Source organism: Geotrypetes seraphini, chromosome 1, assembly GCF_902459505.1.
Source record: "Geotrypetes seraphini chromosome 1, aGeoSer1.1, whole genome shotgun sequence".
NCBI classification, from domain to species: domain Eukaryota; kingdom Metazoa; phylum Chordata; class Amphibia; order Gymnophiona; family Dermophiidae; genus Geotrypetes; species Geotrypetes seraphini.
The window spans coordinates 444,048,551-444,068,748 of record NC_047084.1 but is presented as its reverse complement, the minus strand read 5'-3'; the positions used below and the strand labels follow the sequence as shown (position 1 = coordinate 444,068,748).

Sequence of the window (20,198 nt, the reverse complement as noted above, 5' to 3'; positions counted from 1 at the left end):
GCACTATGAAGGCCTAGGTCGTTTAGGAATACGTCCAAAACCCGGTTTTATTATCGGCACTTGGACGTTTTTGAGAAATGTTCTTCCAAGTGCCGACTTAGGCCGGTTTTTGGACATTTTTCTCTTTCGATTATGAACCCCAAAGGGGTTAGGGAATTTCTTACAGATAGAATGAGATGATGGATGTGTGTCTTATGGTGAGTGGGAGTTAGGAGTTGAAAGCAGCCTCAAAATAAATAGGCTTTTAGGTTGGATTTGAATACTGCTAGAGACAGAGCCTGTTGTAATGACTTAGGCAGTCTGTTCCAGGCATAAGGCGCAGCAAGATAGAAGGGATGGAATCTGGAGTTGACAATGGAGAAGTGCAGATAGAAGGAACTTACCCAATGAATGGAGTTCATGGAGGGGAGATTAGAAGGAGATAAGTAAGGAGAGATACTGAGGGGCTACAGAGTGAATGTACTTACAGGTCAGTAAGAGGAGTTTGAACTGTGTTCGAAAAAGGATGGGAAGCCAATGGACGAGAGGGGTAATGTGAGCATGGTGGCTCTTAAGAACTTAAGAATAGCCTTACTGGGTCAGATCAATGGTCCATCAAGCCCAGTATCCCACTCTCACAGTGGCCAATCCAGGTCCATAGTACCTGGCAAAAACCCAAAGAGTAGCAACATTCCATGCTACCGATCAAGCCAAGCAGTGGCTTCCCCCAAGTCTTTCTCAATAATAGATTATGGACATTTCCTCCAGGAAATTTTCCAAACCTTTCTTAAGACCAGTTACGCCATATGCTCTTACTACAAACTCTTGTGGAATATGAGTCGTGCAGTAGAATTTTGAATGATGGTTGAGCAGAAGACCTGAGAGAAGCAAGTTGCAGTAATCTAAGTGAAAGGTGATGATGGTGTGGATAAGGGCTTTGGTAGTGTGCTTAGAAAGGTTGGATTTTGATAATATTATAGAGGAGGAAGCAACAGACTTTAGTGGTTTGATGGATCTGAGCGGAGAAGGAGAGAGAGGAGTAGATGATGACCCCGAGGTTGCAAGTTGACAAGACGGAGGAGGAAAGTGTTGTCTACAGAAATAGAGAATGAGGGGAGGAGGGAGGTGGGTTTAGGAGGAAAGATAAGGAGCTCAGTCTTAGCCATATTAAGGTTTAGATGGAGGTGAGACATCCAGGTGGCAATGTTGGACAGGCAAGTGGAGACTCAGGCCTGAATTCCTATAGAGATAATTTGGTGTGGAGAGGTAGATCTGGGAGTCAACAGCATAGAGGTGATACTGAAAGCCATGGGAGGAGATCAGTGCACTGAGGGAGCAGGTCCCAAGACAGCCTTGAGGTACACTAATTGATAGCAGTAAAGCAGTGGAGGAGGATCCCCCATTGCATACACTGAAAGTGCAATGGGAAGGATAGGAAGAAAACCATGAGAGAACAGAACCCTGGAATCCCAGTGAGGACATAACATAACATTATACTTTTAAACCACGTAACCGTAAGTTCAACATGGTTAGCAAAAGATTAATAATAAAATAACATAAGAAACACATAAATTATTTAGAAAGGTACTTTGAGAAAAGATAAGTTTTCAATTGGGTTCTAAAATGTTTGTAAGAGCAAGCGCTATGCAATAAATTCCTTATCGTAGAAAGTAGCCTGGAATGCTAATGTATGATCCAAAAATTTCTTGCTTTTACAACCCTGAGCAGATGGAAAGATAAACAAAGCATGTGATCCTCTTCTGTGTTTATAAGATGCTATAAAGAATCTGTCAGTCATATAAATTGGAGCAATACCACACATGACTTTATAGCAAAGACACCCAACTTAAAACGCAAGCTTCCACCGGGAACCAGTGCAACTCGTGGTAGAAGGGTGTCACATAGTCATATTTCTTCAAACCATAAATTAATTTAACTGCCATATCCTGAATTAATCTAAGTCTAGCCATCTCTTTCTTGGTGCATGTTAAAATAAACTATATTGCAATAGTCAAGAAGACTCAATAACAGTGATTGAACTAAAAGTTTGAAAGCATAAAACTCAAAATACAATTTTATGGTACACAATTTCCATAATGTATAATAACCCTTTTGTACCATGGCATCTATTTGCTTTTTCATGGTCAGATGTTGATCAATAACAACTCCTAGTATTTTAATCGTTGGGTTGATTGTATACGGTGTTGAGCTTATAGTAATTGATGGTTCATGTGAAATTTTGTGCGGAGACACAACAAAGAACTTGGTCTTATCATGATTTAATTTAAGCTTAAATTCCTGCATCCATGAATCCATCAATATAGACTCAATCATCTGAGTGATATGGGACAAAGCTATATTACAAGGAATGTTGATCGTGATGTCATCAGCATAGCTAAACTGCCTTGAACCCAATTCACTCAAATGAAGACCCACAGAGGACAGATATGCATTAAATAATGTAGGTGAAAGTGGGAGCCCCATGGGTTTTTCCAGACCACAGAAAGCTGGTTATTAGATTTAACCTGATAAAGTCTAGATTCAAGAAACCCTTTAAACCACGAGAGAACATTACCTTGTAATCCTAAAGCATCTAAGCAGGCCAGTAGTTTGGTGTGATTCACCAAATCAAAGGCACTACTCAGATCAAACTGGAGAACCAACACCTACTACCCTTACTCAATAAACTGTTTATATGATCTAGCATTGTAGCTAACACCGTTTCTGTACTGTAATGGGTTATAAAACCAGATTGAGAATCATGAAGTAAGGAATGTTGCTCAAGATATTTTGTTATTTGGATTTGGACCAAACCCTCCATGATTTTTACAAAAAAAGGGATTGATGTGACAGGTCTTTAGTTGGATGGTAATGATATAGATTCTTTCTTGTTTTTAATTATTGGGGTAATAATTATGTTGCCTTCCTCTTGTGAAAATTTCCCTGCATTAAAAAAATTGGATAGCCATTCTAATAATTTTAGTTTAAAACTTATAGGTGCCGCTATCATAAGATCTGAAGGGCAAGAATCTAACATGCAATATGATTTAGCATATCTACAAAATAATTTAGAAAAATCATCCCAGTCCGGATTTTTGAATGTAGACCAATACAAATCTGCATGGGCCTCATCTTCATTCATACTTAAATAAGAATCACAATTCTCTAAACAGGGTAGGCAAGAAGATCTCAAATGTAAAACTTTGGAACTGAAGAAATTCGCTAAATCATTTGAGGTGGGCAAAAGCAGTCCTGAAGATTGCGTATTTTTTGTCACATTAAACACAGTGTTAACTAAGTGAAATAATTTTTTTACATCAATGCTAGTATTGCCAACTTTTGCTGAATAATAGGCTTTTTGTTTCTCCCTTAGTAATTTTTTTTATAATTTCTAACTTCTATGGATCTATGGCCAAGAACAGGTCATTGGAGACTTTAGCAAGGGTGTTTTTCATGGAATTCAGTGGATGAAAGCCTGACTGAATTGGGTCAAGAATAGCTTGAGACGAAAGGAAGACCAGGCAATGGTGGTGGACAGCATGTTTAAGTAGCTTGGATAAGAAGAGGAAGGAGGGAGATGGGGCAATAGTTGGAGGGGTATGTGGGGTCTAGTGAGGGTTTTTTGAGAAGAGGTGTAACTATGGCATGTTTGAAGACATTGGGAACAGTTGCAGTGAAGAGTGATAGGTTGAGGATGTGACAGATAAGAGGGATGACAGTGGGAGAGAGAGTGCAAAGTAGATGGTTCGGAATTGGATCAGAGGAGCAGATGGTAGGTTAGGAGGAGGAGAGAAGATGTGCAGTTTCCTGTTCAGTGATTTCATCAAAGAAGAAAAATGTGGCAGGGGTTGAGGAGCGGTTGGAAGAAGGGACAGGTGGGGAGGGGGGGGGATCTGGTTGAGAAATCAAGGTGAATTTTTTGAACCTTGTTGTAGAAGAATGTGGCCATAGTCTGGGAAGAAAGTAAAGGGGGGATAGGAGGTGAGGGCACTTTGATTAGGGAGTTAGGCGTGATAAAGAGAGACAGTAAGGGTTAGAGCTAATAGAGTTAGTTAAATGGGCATAATATTCTTGTATGGCAACTAAGTAGGCAGACTGGAAGGATGTCAGCAGGAATTTGAAATGTATGAAGTCAGCATGTGTGCAGGATTTAAGCCAGAGATGGTTCAGCAGATCAGGCACAAGAGTGCAGGTAGTAAATGTTGGAAGTCAGCCAGGGCTGGGGTTTGGTGCACCTTACAGGATGTGAGATAAGAGGAGTGAAGGTATCTAGAGCAGAGGAGAGATCTCACTTAGTGCCAGCAGGTGGAGAGTTTGAGAGATAAAGAGGTCATGGATGAAGGTAAGCTTGATTATAGCAGGTTTCTGGGTCTCGCCGCGTCTATGTAGAAAGAACCGACGTTTCAGCCATCGTGCTATGGCTTTCTTCCCTGATGATGGCTAAAACGTCAGTTCTTTCTACACAGACACGGCGAGACCCAGAAACCTGCTACAATCATGACGCCAGCCGCGGAAGCCTAAGAGAAGGTAAGCTTGTTGGAGACAAAGCAGCATTCTACAGGGCACATGAAAAAGGCAGAGAGGAAGGGGAAGAGAGGAACAGGAATAAGATGGTTACATTATGGTGTGACCCACATGAGTAGGGTGATGATTGATTGGGAGGACCAGGATTAGAAGAGGCATGGGGGGGGGGCACAACAAGGTCGAAATGCACACAGGGAGAGTTGGGATAGCTTGATGAGTGGGAGAAAGTGTTGAAGCTTTAGGACTGAGAAGACAGTGGAGGACAAAAGGGAGGATGAGGTGGTGAATTCAAAAAGTGAGTGACATGGTGGTGGTGGTGGTGGTGGTGGTGGTTTCAATGGTTTGGGGATTGGGAAAAGTCAGTATTAGGAGGAGGAGGAGGATGTGATGCACAGGAGTCAAGGGGGGAGGGACAAGGGAAAGGAGTGGGCACTGGACTCCTCCTTAGTGGACAATTAGATTTATCCTAGATATGGAAGAGTTTCCTAGGCCTAGATTGGTGAGACTAGTCAGACTTGTGAGGTTTGTGAGATAATGGTGACTTAGTTAAAATTGCCTGGGAGCTAGTGTCAGAGGATGAGGATGAGAAGTGGGTTAGAAAAGTACACATATCAGGGAGAATTCAAGCGCAAGAGGCATGGTTATGTGATTGCTGAGAGTATGAAGGTAGGGTTGAGAATGGGTAAAAATAAATTTGCTTACGTTGTCCCCACAAAAGACAGGGAAGAAAGTCAGCGATAAGCACCTTTTTAAAAGGAGGTTCCAGAAGAGGTCACTTTGGAGTTAATGAGCAGCAGTTAACAAGCTTATGTCGAAGGAATCATTTGTATTTATCCCACTTATTTTTTTTAATTCTGTTATAGCTTTCATCTTTACCAACTCCCAAAAGGAGGGCATTTGAGGCATCCACCACCCTCTCTGTGGAAAAGTACTTCCTGGCATTACTCCTATGTCAACCCTCCCTGCAACTTCAACTCATGTACTGTAGTTATATTACATACCTTTCTCTAAAAGATGTTTGTTTGCATATAAATACCTTTCAAATATCACCCCTACCTCTCCTTTCTTCTAGGGCAGGGGTCGGCAACCTTTTTAAAGCGAAGAGACATTTTATCCTAAATGTTTGACTTAAGATTTACAAAGAGCCGCAATGGGTAGCGAAGGGGGTTTGAGATATTCCAGGTCTCTCACTCTCTTCCCTACTCAAGGTCTAGCTTCTCTCCCCTCTTTCTCCCATCCAACCCCTCGCAGGTCTCTTCACCTCTCATCTCTCCTTCTCCCCCTCCCCCAACCCCAGCTAAGGCTCTCTCCCCTCTCCAGGCCCCGACCTCATCATAGGCTATGCAGGTACCACACTTAGGGGCATATTTACTAACACATTATGTAGGTTTTGCTGCTCGGTAGACAGTAGTGTAGACCCTTGCTAAAACCTAATGTACATTTAAATAGCCAGAGCAGTGAAAATCCATGCTACCTATTTAACATTATGAGTGGACATGACAGGGGTGAAGCAGAGGTGTGGCTGTTGGTGACTGTGTGTGGGTCAGTACAGTGCACAGCTATCACAGATACCGATGTCAAGAGGAGATGGTAAGTACAGGTATGTGACAGCAATTCCTCAGCACAACTGCAAACAGATGAAATACTAGAGCTGTGCACCTCCTGGCTTTTTGATCCAGCCCCCAGGTACATATCCCCCTCTCGATCCTGCCACTGATGACAGATCCCCCTCCAACAAGAGGGGAATTAGAGAAGAGGGGGTTTTGAATTGGGAGGAGAATATGTGGGGTCCAATATGCCAAGGAGGAGACTGTTATATCAAGGCAGGATCAAATGGGTTGGGAAAATATGTTCAGGGGTGTTTTATTTTATTTTTAATTTTATTTTAAAACATTTATTACCCCGCAGGATCCTACAATTCTGCACGGGGTACAATAAAACAAACATAATAAAATCAAAACATACGCTTACAGATATCGACTTTGCACTATAGGGTCTTTTTATTAAGGTGCGTTAATCAATTTAGCATGCGCTAAATGCTAAGATGGCCATAGGATATAATGGATGCCTTAGCATTTAGCACGTGCTAATCGGTTAGTGCATCTTAATAAAAGGACCCCTATATTTTTTTCCTTCTGGCCTAGGCCTCAACCATTTTCCTGTAGTGACAGATAGCTGCAGGTGCTTCTACGCTTTCTGTCATGGCATGTAACACAGTGCTGGGCAGTCCCTCTGCATTTTGCACAGAGGCTTGACTCTTATCATGCATTCAGCTTTAGATGTAACACACAGTAAGTGCCAGATTCACCACACTTTAGTAAATGTGTTCCACTTAAGTAAACAGACCCCTAAATTTTCCAGTGCAAATGGTGGAGACATTCTAGACAAGTGAGTAGTATCTCAATGGCCACGTGCCATATGTAGAAGGAATCCAATCCAGATTTTCTCTCAGTGACTCTGCTCTACTTCAGTGTGCTCTCAAGCTCCACCTATAGTTTATTTCCTTCTGCACACATGCCGGCAGCAGTGTGTTTATTTTGTTCCCTCCTTTTTATTATTTTATTAGGTGTTTTTTGTCCCTTTTTTCGGGATTTCTTGTGCTCTGAGTGCTTATTCAGCTCTGCTTGCATGGAGAACTCACGGACTTAAGTCTATAGCTGACAGGCCAATCCCAGTGGGTACCTGCAAGCCAGCCTGCATCTGCTTTTGAAGAGTTCAGGCTGTCCCAATTTCTCCTACTGCCAAAGTTTGGTGCAGGCTGTTGGTCATATTTAGGAGACTCATCGGTGTCTCACAGGGTGTCAACTACATTCTCCATTCCTCAGCGTGTCCGTTGGTCCACAAGGGTAGAGGTGCAATCAGGAATGGAGTCTGACTGCCAACCCGAAGATCAGTATCATGGAGGCTTTCCCTGCAAGAGGTAAGGGTTCTCTGATTTCAGTTACAGTAAGAGAGCTGTGGCAGGCTACAGCACATTTCCAGCACAGATCATAGTGAGTAAAGGCTGTCAGAACCTGTGAGGTGAATCGGGGTGGGATAGGGGGGAGATTTCTGAATTTTGCAGTTCTGAGGGTTTTTGCATGTCCCCCTGTGTTCCCCCACCTGAAAAAATCATAATCACCATTTTTACTCTGCTTTATATGAAAAATATTGCAATTTTGGAATGAATTTCTTCGCGGTGGCCATCTTGGATTTTTAGCGATCTTTTTTTCAAAAGTTCCCTGCTTCTCCAAAACTGCAATATTTGCCTCCAAACTTGTTGGGATGGAGTCCTTGGTCTCTCCTAATGTGGATTCTTGCCAGGATCCGGCAAATTGGGTGCTTTTGGAGTATTTTTGCACCATGTGTCGTGTGGCACAACCTGGAGTGGCTGCAGCACAATGCTTAACCTCTCCCTTGATTCAGTAGGTGACTAAACACTCGGCTAGCTTGGTGAGGTAGATTATTTTGTTTTTGGGGCTCAGCACAGTTGATGGTTCCATGCACAAGACTGCAGACCCTCCACAGCTTCAGAACCGCATTCTTCTGTCTGGATATGCAGGACTGCGAGCTGGATGTTGTCCTCCAGAGGCTTTTGCTGCAGCTGCTGTAGGCATTAAGGCTGCTTCATCGGCATCCTTTGTTGCTCGCACCTGTCTGTCTTGGCTGAGCCACTCTGGCGACTGAGGCTGTGGAGTTCCTCCTCACCTTCTTTTGGCTTCTTATGCAAGTACTGGCTAAGGTGCTGGTATACTCTGTTCTTGCTTGCTGGATGCTCTGGATCATTCCACTTACAAGGCTCCTTTGGCAAGGGAGTGGATGACCTCATGATTTCTGTGGTGGACCATTGCCCTATGTCCCTGCCTGATAGCAGACCCAGATTCTTTAGAGGTTCTGGTTGCTTTTATTGTTCTTAGCTCCATGCGATTCCTTCTATATACCACTGCCACATCTCCAGGATTTTCCCAGAGCTCCCAGCAGTGGTACTCTGCCTGCATCACTTCCAGCCTTCTGCCTCCTGCTTCCCGCACAAAGGCACAATGAAGTCTCTGAACTTCGGGCTTGTATTTGTCGAGAGCCGTTCTACCGATTCTCAGTATCTGGTCTTCCTTGTGCACAGTTCCTTCTTTCCTGCTGAAGTTGATTTTGGCTTCCATATTCATCAGGAGGTGCATATGCCTGTTTTTCAGTCTACTGATTCCAGGTCACGAGATCGCCTTTTGAAGAAACTTGATGTGTGCAGGTTGCTCCTTCATTACCTGGAGGTCACTAAAAACTTTCATCTCTCTGACCTTCTGTTTGTGCTTATTCATTCTATTGAGCAGGGCGCCATTTCCAGATGGATCCATAAGGCCATTTTGTCAGCCTATATTCTGGCTGGGACTCAGTCTTTTGTCTCCGTTGAGGCGCATTCATCTAGGACAGGGGTAGGCAATTCCGGTCCTCAAGAGCCACAGGCAGGTCAGGTTTTCAGGATATTCACAATGAATATGTATGAGATGGATTTGCATGCACTGCCTCCTTGAGATGTAAATCTATCTCATGCATATTTATTGTGGATATCCTGAAGACCTGACCTGCCTGTGGCTCTCGAGGACCAGAATTGCCTACCCCTGATCTAGGACTAGGGCTTCTTCATGGGCCACAGTTAGTACTGTCTCCCTTGAGGAAATCTGAATGGCAGCAACGTGGTCCTCTTTGTACATGTTTGCCAAGTATTACAGAGTGAATGTGGTGGCAAGACAGGACTCTGCCTTTGGGTTCTCAGTTTTCCGGGTCAGCCCTGGCATTTAGGAACTGCTTTGGTACGTTCTACTTGTCTAAAATATCTCCCCTATTGCACTGGAAAAAGAGATTATTACTTGCCCTGGTAAGCTCTTTTCCAGTAAATAGGGGAGACATTCTAGACTCCCGGCCTGTCTTTCCTGTGCCCACTGCCCATTTATTCTTCTCCAAGTTGCTTTTTGGATGTTAGTCAATCCTTGGACTGGGAAGACTCTGTCTGTATGTCACTGTTTTATCAGGGGTCGTTTTTGAAATCCTTTGATGCATTTGTTGTTTTCATGTTTATTCTTGAGCAGAACATTTGTTTATGGTCTTCATTGCCATGGATGTCTCTACTTCACGAGTGTAAGATGGCTCTCGGTGCTTGGGTACTAATTGTAGGTGGAGCTAGAGGATACACTGAAGTAGAGCAGAGTCACAGAGAGAAAATCCAGATTGGATTCCTTCTGCATATGGCAGACGGCCATTAGGATACTGCCCATTTCTCTAGAATGTCTCCCCTATCTACTGGAAAAGAGCTTACCAGGGTAAGTGTATAATCTTTTTCTTTTTGTGACTATAGTAAAGAAAACTTTTCTAAACATGTTTGGTGGTATTGCAGTCATGTTTTTTAGTCTGTAGTTTGCTGAAAACAAACATAAGAACAATGGTTTCAATAGTCAAAGGATTTATGCTCCTAAACTTGGGGCCACTTTTGCCTCAGCAGGAAAGAGGCTGATTTTCCCATTTTCCAAATTAATGGCCATATGCTTTTACCAATAGCGCACAGCCATAAAAAAAAATTACCATCTATTTTGTAGGCGGTAAGGGCCCCTACGTTAATCAATTAGCATCCAGTAATGCCTCACCCACTAACTGATTAGTGCTGCCACACCATCCACTCTTCACCCACTAACATACCCCCTTCCCAGAAAAAATGTAAAATATTTTTAGTACACGGTGTGCGCATACAAATCGGCCAATTTACTGCAGGATACTAACGCATGTCCCGTGGTAAGCGTGCACTAGCAAATAGACCCCTTTGAGAATGAATGCTCATAAATTGATCTCCGAGGAAATTTTACTCAAAATGTCATCAAACTCAAAGGTAGACGTATAAAAAGTGGGTAGCAACAGGGTTGGATTTAGAGCTGGGAAAATAATTTAGGAGCTTAGTACTGATTTTCAGCACTACGGTAGTTCATAAATTAGGCTCATACATTTAAGCAAAGGAATGGTCGGCCTAAATTTAGGAGCATAACTTTTAAGCTCATAAATTTGTGCCCTTTGGCCCTGATTCTATAAACATCAAATTATTTAACACCTAGGCGCAGCCACTAGGCGCTGTTTATAGAATTAAATCTAGCGACACCTAAGCGTTTTTAGTGCCAGTAAGTGTTGAATCCTTAGGCACACTTCCATTTAGGCCAGGGTTTTCTTGGCCTACATGAGCGCACCTAAATCAAACCACGCCCCAAATCTACCCCGAATCCGCCCCTTAACCATGCCTACATGCTGGTAGGTGCCTCGGTGTAGAGACCGCCTCGAAGTGGTAGGCATCTACTGGCTAATTCTTTTTTTTTTTTTTTAATTCATTTTAAATTGTTTTTAATGGCGCATTTAATTAACAGCACTGATTAAACCAATTAAGAAAATTGTTAGGCTCTTAGATGGCTAAGCGCATCAATCTAGGCCCCTGACTTCAGGCCCTGTTTATAGAGTCTGGGCCTTTGTGAATATTGAGCACATTTCCTACTCTGCTGATTTCTGCCTCCCCCTCAACGTTTGTTGGCTAGTCCTTCTGCAAGGATAATCCGCTCCTTGCTTGCAGCATGCTTCTGTACGTTCTTCAAATTCTAAAGCAGGGAACTTTCTTACGTTGTAGGCAGGGTGCTCAGAAAGTTTGGAGACATTTCGGCTATGGAAAAGCTGACATTGGCTGTTAGGTTCTAAAGAATAACCTAAGTCACAAACAATTCTGAAAATTCATTACACAGAGAGTGATTTTCAAAGCTATTTCTATGAGAAAAGCACTGCTATACTGGTGGAAATATGGATTACAGTACATCCCCACCACAATTATGCTTACTGTTTACCCCTGGGACAGGATTTGCTCATATGCAATCCACTTCACCCTTTAGCACCTCCGAAAATATCCAGACAACTCCTAATGTACTCCTAAATGTCCTGACAACTCATATGTAATCCACCTTGAACCGCAAGGTAATGGCGGAACAGAAATCACTAATGTAATGTAATGTAACATGTTGAGTGTTGTGTTTTGGTTTTGTTTTCCAAAACCTAGGTCCATCAAATAAGTGTGAATGTGAGCACATAGTTTTCCTGGGACGATTTGCATTACTTTTGCTTTGAGAATTTAGCAGAGTCCAGATGGTGGAAAAGTATTTATTTATTTAGTTAAAAAACACTTGTAACCCACATATCAACCATCTATGCGGATAACAATGATACATACATAATTAAAACAAAACATTACATATATACATCTACGGTTACACAGTTATCCAGGATCACTGACTAAAAATTATCCCCTCTATTACAAAGCTGCGTTAGCATTTTTTAGCGCAGCCCGCTGCAGTAACAGCTCCAACGCTCATAGAATTCCTATCAACGTCTGAGCTATTACCGCCGCAGCCGGCGCTAAAAACACTAGCAGGGCTTTGTAAAGGAGGGGGATGATCTTTTACATGTCTTCAGGAGTTGATTATGTGCAAATACAATTTTTGTTGTTATTTTCTAGCCATGGTATTAAATCATGTTTTTGGTTCTCACGTGGATTGCAGCTTTTTAGAGCTTTTCTTTACTAAATCCTTGCATTCCTTCGGTGTTTGGCTTTTATTATTATTATTATGTTTTTTATACTTTTCTAATGTTGCATTTCTGCGTGACTGGTATCCATGATGCAATATATTGGAGGAGGATGTGCTTCTTAGGTAGTAAGTAATAAGCAAACCTTTTGGGATCAAATTAGGATTTAAAGGGAAAATTCAATGCCACATTGTGTCTTGGAAGGTATTGATCTTTACCATTGACTGTAAAACTGCTTTCAGCTTGTTATCACTGGAAATAAAAGAAAATAAACTAATTCAAGATAGAGGAAAAGAAAAGAGAACCTTTGTCCTCTATCTTTAAGTTTCACGGTTTCCGTAGTGATATTTTAATATCTCAGTAAGGAGAGAGGTTTCTTATATTATAAAAACTGATAATCAAATGTAACTTTGGTACCTGTCTTTTGCAATTACATCTGCTGTGCTTTGTTTTTGCTTTTCTTCTCTATTCTCAGACACAGTGCCAACATAAACCTCCACCGTAAACTACTGACCAAAGAACTGGATGAAATGGGCTTAGACACATCTCAGCCCTCCCTTCGTGATGAATTCTTGATGAAGATCTATGGCAGTCAGCATCACATGGGGTTTGACATGAGGGAAGATACCGCCTCTCCGGCCGGCACTGAAGATTCCCACGTCAATGGCTACGGAAGGAGCATGACGGAAGACTACATGGTTCTAGACCTCAGCACCACCTCCAGCATTCAATCCAGCAGCAGTATTCATTCCTCAAGGGAATCCGATGCAGGCAGTGATGAGGGAATCCTTCTGGATGACCTTGATGGGGCCAGTGACAGTGGGGAATCTGCGCACAAGGCGGAGGCTCCTAACTTGATCATGGGTACGGGCGCCGACATTCCTGAATCGAATATGTTCCACAGTGTTTTACAGAGCAACGGCGGGATCACATGTAACATTTGCCATAAAATCTACAGCAACAAGGGGACTCTACGGGTACACTACAAAACAGTGCACCTACGTGAAATGCACAAGTGCAAAGTCCCTGGATGTAACATGATGTTTTCCTCTGTACGCAGCCGGAATCGGCACAGTCAGAATCCCAACCTCCATAAAAACATTCCCTTCACTTCTGTAGATTAGTTTCAACATGGACGCTGCAGGCATCCACCTTCACACATTGCCCTTATGCGGAAAGTCTTTTGTAACAAAAAAGATTAAACAACAGGTGCTTTAAAAAAAAAAAAAAAAAAAAAAAACCAACCCCACAAATTCACCTTGGGTGTAAAAGACCCATAGAAACAGACAAATGAACAAAAGAGAACATAATTGCATTTACTCCCTATATTTTCTAATGAACTGAGGCTCTTGGTTATCTCCAAAGAGACAATATGGTTTAACCAGGACTGTTGCCTGAAGAAATACTTCTAATGTCTTTGTGTACTTGGAGGGAACTTTCAAAAAAGCATGGCAGATTAATATGTAGATATATTGAACCTAAAGAGGCTTATGGTGTAAAACAATTGTATTTGATAGTTGTTCTTTTTATTTTGTTTGTTTGATTTTATGGTTACACCCAGCTGTTAGAAATGCAGGAAAAATAGTTTACTGGCTAGCTTTGTTCATTTATGTTATCTATAATGCACATTTAAAAAAAAGAAAAAGAAAACATGGTCTTGTTTTAACTACCTGCTAGAGAATAGTGATCAGAGAAGCGTCGGCATGCTCACGACACTTGATTTTCTAAGTTTTTTAAATGTCTTGTACTATTACATAAATCCAGTCATGCACTTTTTTTTCCCAAACACTACAAGGGGATGTGTAATAATATCCATTCTCTTCTTTATGTTTTAACTGCTCCCATCGTATCAAAGATGTTTTCAAACTACTTTGAGATAAGTGGCTGATCAGTATAAGGCATGCCTGCCAATATAAGTGTTAATAATGTCAGTACAAAACCTGCCAACTTTGCACAGGCTTCAGGAAAAATGAAGTGCGCTCTTCAGCTAGTCAATTACAGCGCAAGCCAAATGTTATTGGCCTGTGGAAATCTGCATAAGTAGAACACAACTTAAGTTTTCTTTAAGTGTCCAATGTTGCTAGTTTGTGTGAAAGGATGGCAGACTAATTCTAAAATGAAAGCAAAACTGGTTCACGCAATGCAAAAGGGTGAGGTCATGTTTTTCCCTTTGGATTTAATAATGGCAACAAGTTTGCATAACATTACTAGATGAAATTAAAAGGCCCAGTATTCAAAGGATTTATGCTTCTATGGTTGAAAGTTATGCCCCCTGAATAGGCTTTTTTTGAAAATTCAGTATGGCTGAGTCCCTAAATCAGTGCCTCTCAAACTGTGTGCCACGGCTCAGTGGTGTGCCCTGAAGAGATTCAATAATTTTACTTTATTTTTTTTTTATTTCCTTTATTTTTTTAAATTTCCTTCGTAAGTATACACTAGAATAGATGACATGTACGTCACGTACGCAACAGAGTCTGTCAACGTTATGAGTGTCTGTGTGCGTAAGGATACAACCGCCCAGACATGCATCATTCTTTGACATGATTGGTCCTTGAAAACTAACGGCAAGTAATTTTATTTTTGTTTTTTGTGCAGTAGTTATCCTAACTTGAGCAACAAAGCAATCAAGGTTTTCTTACCATTTGGATCTTCTTATTTTTGTGAACTTGAATTTTCAGCTCTGACAGAAATTTAAATTAAAAAAAAGAGTACGACTGCAGATGGTGGATGATGAAATGTGTGTTTGCTTGTCAACTATCGAGCAGTGTTTTGAGTTAATTTGCATTTAAAAACAAGAACATCCATCGTATTGATTAGCAATTCTATTCTATCTACTTAAGTTTCACCGTTGCTACAATTACCCGAATATAGCTTAAAGAACTTTAAATAAATAAATTTCATTTTTTGTTGGTTTTACAATTTTATAATTTCAATTATAATGTGCTGTGAAAAACATTTGCTCCGTTTAGTGTGCTGGAGCCAAAAAAGTTTGAGAGACACTGTCCTAAATTTATACTCACAATTTCACTACCCTCCTAAATTTAGGAGTATAAAATGCAAGCAGCAAGAGGGGCAGATTTAAGGGCAAAGGTTGCTTGCTAATTGTTGGGTGCATGCTCTGTAGTGACCGCGCTGAAATTTCCATTAACATACGTTTACTCTGTTCTCAACTAGCATAACAGGTGTTCTGTTGATCCCCTACTAACGAAACATTTGCTGCTTAGGACTCCTTTTACGAAGGTGCGCTAGCGTTTTTAACGCACATACCGGATGAGCGCGCGCTAGCTGAAAAACTACCGCCTGCTCAAGAGGAGGCGGTAGCGGCTAGCACGTGTGGCATTTTAGCGTGCGCTATTCCGCGTGTTAAGGCCCTAACGTGCCTTTGTAAAAGGAGCCCTTGGTGCAAAGTATATTTCCTGTGGTAACTGCAATATGCTGTCCTCACCTCTCTGCTTTCGCTCTGCCGTAGTTCTTACCCCCTAACACAAAAGGCACTTACCATGCGCGCTATCACACACTAACTGCTAAACCGCTGTGCTAAGAGTTGACGTGCTTGTGCAGAAGTGATTAACATGCATTAATTTGAGCATTCAGGGGCTGATTCTATAAAGGGTGCGTAAATCGGCCAGTGCCTAATAAAATAGGCACTGGCCATGTGTCAATCACACTTGAGTGGTCTCGGGGCTAAAGGGTCTCCCGTACGAGGAAAGACTGAGCAAATTGCAGCTCTACACTCTTGAAGAGCGTAGGGAGAGGGGAGACATGATTGAGACATTTAAGTACATCACAGGACTGGTCGAGGTGGAAGACGATATCTTTCTTCTCAGGGGACCCTCGACCACAAGAGGACATCCGCTCAAACTCAGGGGAGGGAAGTTTCGTGGAGACGTCAGGAAGTACTTCTTCACGGAGAGAGTGATCGAGCATTGGAACAAGCTTCCAGTGCAGGTGGTCGAGGCATGCAGCATCCCAGACTTCAAGAACAAATGGGATACCCATGTGGGATCCCTACGAGGTCATGCCAAGGATAGGGTCACTAGGACTTGAATGAGCGGGTCAGTAGAGTGACAGTATAATTACAATGAGCAGGTCAGTAGAGTGACAGTATAATTACAATTATACTTAAGAGGTCAGAAGACCTAAGAGGGTGGGTAAATAGTGTGGGCAGACTTGATGGGCTATATGGCCCTTATCTGCCGTCATTTTTCTATGTTTCTATGTTTCTATGAGTGCCATTTACAGAATCGCAGCTAGCGACGCCTATGTAAAAACTTAGGCGTCTGAAATGTAGGCCAGGGTTTTAAAGGCCTACATTTCAGGCACCTAAGTTTTTAGAGAATCGTGCTTAGTGGTGCCTAAGTTATGCTCTGTCCATAGAAATGCCCACTTAGGTGAGGCTAAGCACCATGCAAAAGACACCTATCTTTATAGAATCAGATACGGCACTTATCGCCCCATAAAAATTTTTTTAGCAATTACTGAACCTATTAATGGTATTTTGCCAATTAAGTTAGACACCCTTTATAGAATCGGCCCCTCAATGCTTAACACCTTTTAGTAAAAGACCCCCCTTAGGCTCCTAAATTTTGCTGAAAATAGGGCCCAAATTTAGGAGCCTAAGTTTAGAATATTGGGCCCAAAATACTTATGTCAGAACAAAGCTAGATAGAGGAAACCATGTGACGTTCTCTTTTCTGAGCCTCCCAAGACACCCCCTCATGATATGCATGTTTCTCTTTAGAAAGGGGGAGAAAAAGAAGAAGAAATGGGAGTGTTCCTAGATTAAAGTTTGGAAGACAATGAGGAAAAGCCAAGAAAGGAAGACCAAGAGAAAGTTCTTTTCAAATTTCCTTGTTCTCAGTGTTTGCGCTTTGGCAGCTTAAGTTACCACAACATACTCATTGGATGACAGCCTACAGCCAAAATCAATGGGTTACGTGTGTGTGAGGGAGAGAGTTCTTGTCTGCCTTTTTAAAAGTAATATCTCAGCATGCAACTATACTTTGTGTTTTTTCTATGCTTTTCAGGGCCTGGAACATTTCTCTTCTTGACAGAGACTTAATGCTGGCTTTTATCAAGCAGCGGTAGAGAGTTTTATCGCAGGCCAGTGAGGCAAATGCTCTGGCACTCATTCAATTCCTACGAGTGTCGGCGCATTCACCTCACCGGCCCATGGTAAAACTCTCTACCGCTGCTTGATAAAAGGCGCCCTTGGAAATACTTACGTGAGCATTTCAGCTGTAGGCCATTCTCATTCACTTTGGTTCATGATCATGCCAGTCTTCAGTTAAATTAGCCAAAGGAAATGATTATTAAAATTATTTCCTATAAATGTCCTACCCTTCAGTATTCATTCATAAATGTGTGTGTGTTCACATACATATATATCAGTATTGTTATTTGACAAGTCAGTATTCACACTTTAAACATATGTAAAAGAGTAATAGATGGTATTACTATAAAGAAATTGTAGGATCTGCCAATTGAGAAGACTTTTAAGCTAATTTTATTTGTATCACCTGTATGCTGCCCACCCCATTTCCTCCCAAATGCTTGCAGGAGGTCATTTGAGTCCGCTTGCTGGCCAAGGGCTTGAATAAAATCATCCTGCAGAGCTAAACCCCGCATCAATCATTGTGTGCCCAAAGGGGTTATCCCTTACAACTACATTTTTCTCCCCGGTTGCTGTGACAGTGTGCAAATCTTAGTGGTCTAGCTTAATGGGTGGGCGTCCTCTCGACAGCACTTCTGTAGGCCTCTAGGCCTCTCTAGCTAGCTCCCTTTCAACCTTCTCAAATTCAGGGCTAGAGGAAACTGAAAGTATTTGTGAAATTAGTAGACAAACTGTTATGAAACGTTAGCACTCATATTTTACTGTTAAAAAAAAAAAAAAAGCCAAGGAATACTTTGTAACTGTTTTCTGGACATTTTCCACACATCTGTTTTGTTTAAATTGAGTAAATATATATTGAGTTTTGAAAGCCTATGTATATTTTACAGTATGTGTATTTTTGTCATTCACTTTCAGAGTTGCGAGCCAGAACTTGTACTGCGCGCCTGTTTCTGTTCTAAGCTACGTTACTAGGAAGTGATCTAGAAGTAAGGGTGAACAAACAGGTGTGTTATATATTTGGATTTAGCTCATGCCTTTTCACTAGTAGCCCAAGGTGAGTTACATTCAGGTACAGTACTGTAGATATTTTCCTGTTCCTGGAAGGTTCACAATTTCAGTTTGTACCTAAAGCAGTGGAGGGTTAACGGACTTCCATAATATCACACACGGAGCAGCGGTAGGATTAAATTCTGACTCCCCTGGTTCTCAGCTTGCTGCTCTAAGGCTACTCCTTAGATGAGATTGCCTGCATGTGCCATTCTGCAATTGCAGCTTTGTCAAATCCCAACTCTCTCCCCTTACTGAGCAGGAATTGTAATGTAACCTCTAGCCTCTCTTCATAGGTAGACATCATTATAACTAGCTGATTCTGAACTTTGAAAACTCAGTGTAATCACGTTGTTTCTTCACTGACCCGATGAAGGGCACAAAGCTATTGAAAGGTGATCATAGATGCAGGGAGTTTGTCCGCAGGAAAAAAGCATTGCATGCAACTTGTTTGTTGACCCTTACTTCTATGAATTTCAGCAGGCTAATACAATAACTGTTGTAGTTTGCTCTGAGAACCAAGATGAAATACTCACAAAGTTGCCCTCCTGGCCTAACACCGTGTTCAGAAAAGTATACTTTTCAAAGTGTGTGCTGCAGGGTATGAATAACACCTGATTTGTGATAAGGAGATAGACTTGGAAAGGTTGTTGCTTGCAAATGGTTTTCTACTGAACCAGTCAGTTCCACGTCTTTGTGCTGCTTTGCTATTCTTTTTGTGAAAAGCCATATGTTCATCATGAATGTATTTCTTGTTGCAGATGACAAAAGACATTCTCTCTGCGAGTTAATTCATGAAACAAATCCCCACGTCAACAAGCATGCAGTTATTCTGCAGTTAAAAACAATTGAGCGAAAGGTGTAACAGCCCTGGGGTCCTGTTTAGTGAGTGATCAGTGGAAGTGAACCTCAGGTCATATAGGGCTGTCTGAGCTGTTCTTAATCTAAAGATCAGCTCATTCTGGTGACCCACTTTGTTCATACCGACACCCTGTCCATTACACTGCTCTGTCATTTTGTAGCTGTATGAAAAATTCTGTGTGCCCAATTCAAACCCTTATGCTGGCATGCATCCTGCATTCAGCTTTTACACACCTAAAATAACGGTGTCAGGTCAAAAGCGCGCCGGGACAAAGGCGCGCCCAGACAATTGAGCGCAGCGCGGAGGCAAGCGCTGCTCTAAATTACTGTTTTTAGGGCTCCGACGGGGGAGGGGCTGGGGGGGAACCCCCCCACTTTACTTAATAGACATCGCGCCGCGTTGTGGGGGGTGTTGTGGGGGGTGTGGGGGGTTGTAACCCCCCACATTTTACTGAAAACTTAACTTTTTCCCTGTTTTTAGGGAAAAAGTTCAGTTTACAGTAAAATGTGGAGGGTTACAACCCCCCAAACCCCCCATAACGCCGGCGCGATGTCTATTAAGTAAACTGGGAGGGTTCCCCAACAAAAACCCCCGTCGGAGCCCCTAAAAACTATAATTTTGTGCGGCGCGCGCCTCCGCGCTGCGCTCAATTGTCGGCACGCGCTTTTGTCTTTCGCGCCGTTGTCTATGAACCAAAATAACACCCTCTGAATTAGTCAAGCCATTTTGCCAGAGGTGTAGACATCTGAAATATATTTGGAGGTTGGTAAAACAGCATGAAGATTTCTTATTCTTTTTCTTCACTTTTCCTGTTCTCTTCTCTCCTTTTGTTTGTATCTATTTTGGTTTCTGTTTCTGGGGGTGACATAATACCCGGCTGGTCCCCACCAAGCAGTAGAAATGGTTCTAAGTTGGGGTTGTGGTGTGCTAGTGAGTATATGTGCCTTTATTTTTACTTTGCTTTTGCTGGTTCAGGCTCAGTGGTCCAGGTGGCAGAAAAATAATGTTCCATTATCTAGCACTGTAGGGCAGAGACTTGAGGAGATCTTGAGGAGAAGATGTTGCAGTAATGTTACGGGAAGGGCTAGTGGAGGAAGTGGA

At 42.0% G+C, this 20,198-nt stretch overlaps 1 protein-coding gene across 10 annotated transcripts in view; it reads left to right on the top strand.

Annotated features, from left to right (window-relative positions):
• BNC2 (basonuclin 2) overlaps positions 1-20,198 on the top strand; it is a 1,455,515-nt gene that overhangs the window by 1,390,457 nt on the left and 44,860 nt on the right. For 6 of the 10 annotated variants that reach the window (XM_033920448.1, XM_033920442.1, XM_033920433.1 and 3 more), the window contains one exon: positions 12,551-13,315. The exons of 1 other annotated variant lie outside the window; for it this stretch is intronic. In XM_033920448.1, coding sequence (XP_033776339.1) covers positions 12,551-13,199 — 649 coding nt within the window. In that variant the 3' untranslated portion in view covers positions 13,200-13,315. Of the gene's footprint in view, positions 1-12,550; positions 13,316-16,816; positions 18,074-18,103; positions 18,193-20,198 lie in introns of those variants that run through there. 3 more of the 10 variants (XM_033920483.1, XM_033920500.1, XM_033920473.1) reach the window with 3 other exon arrangements.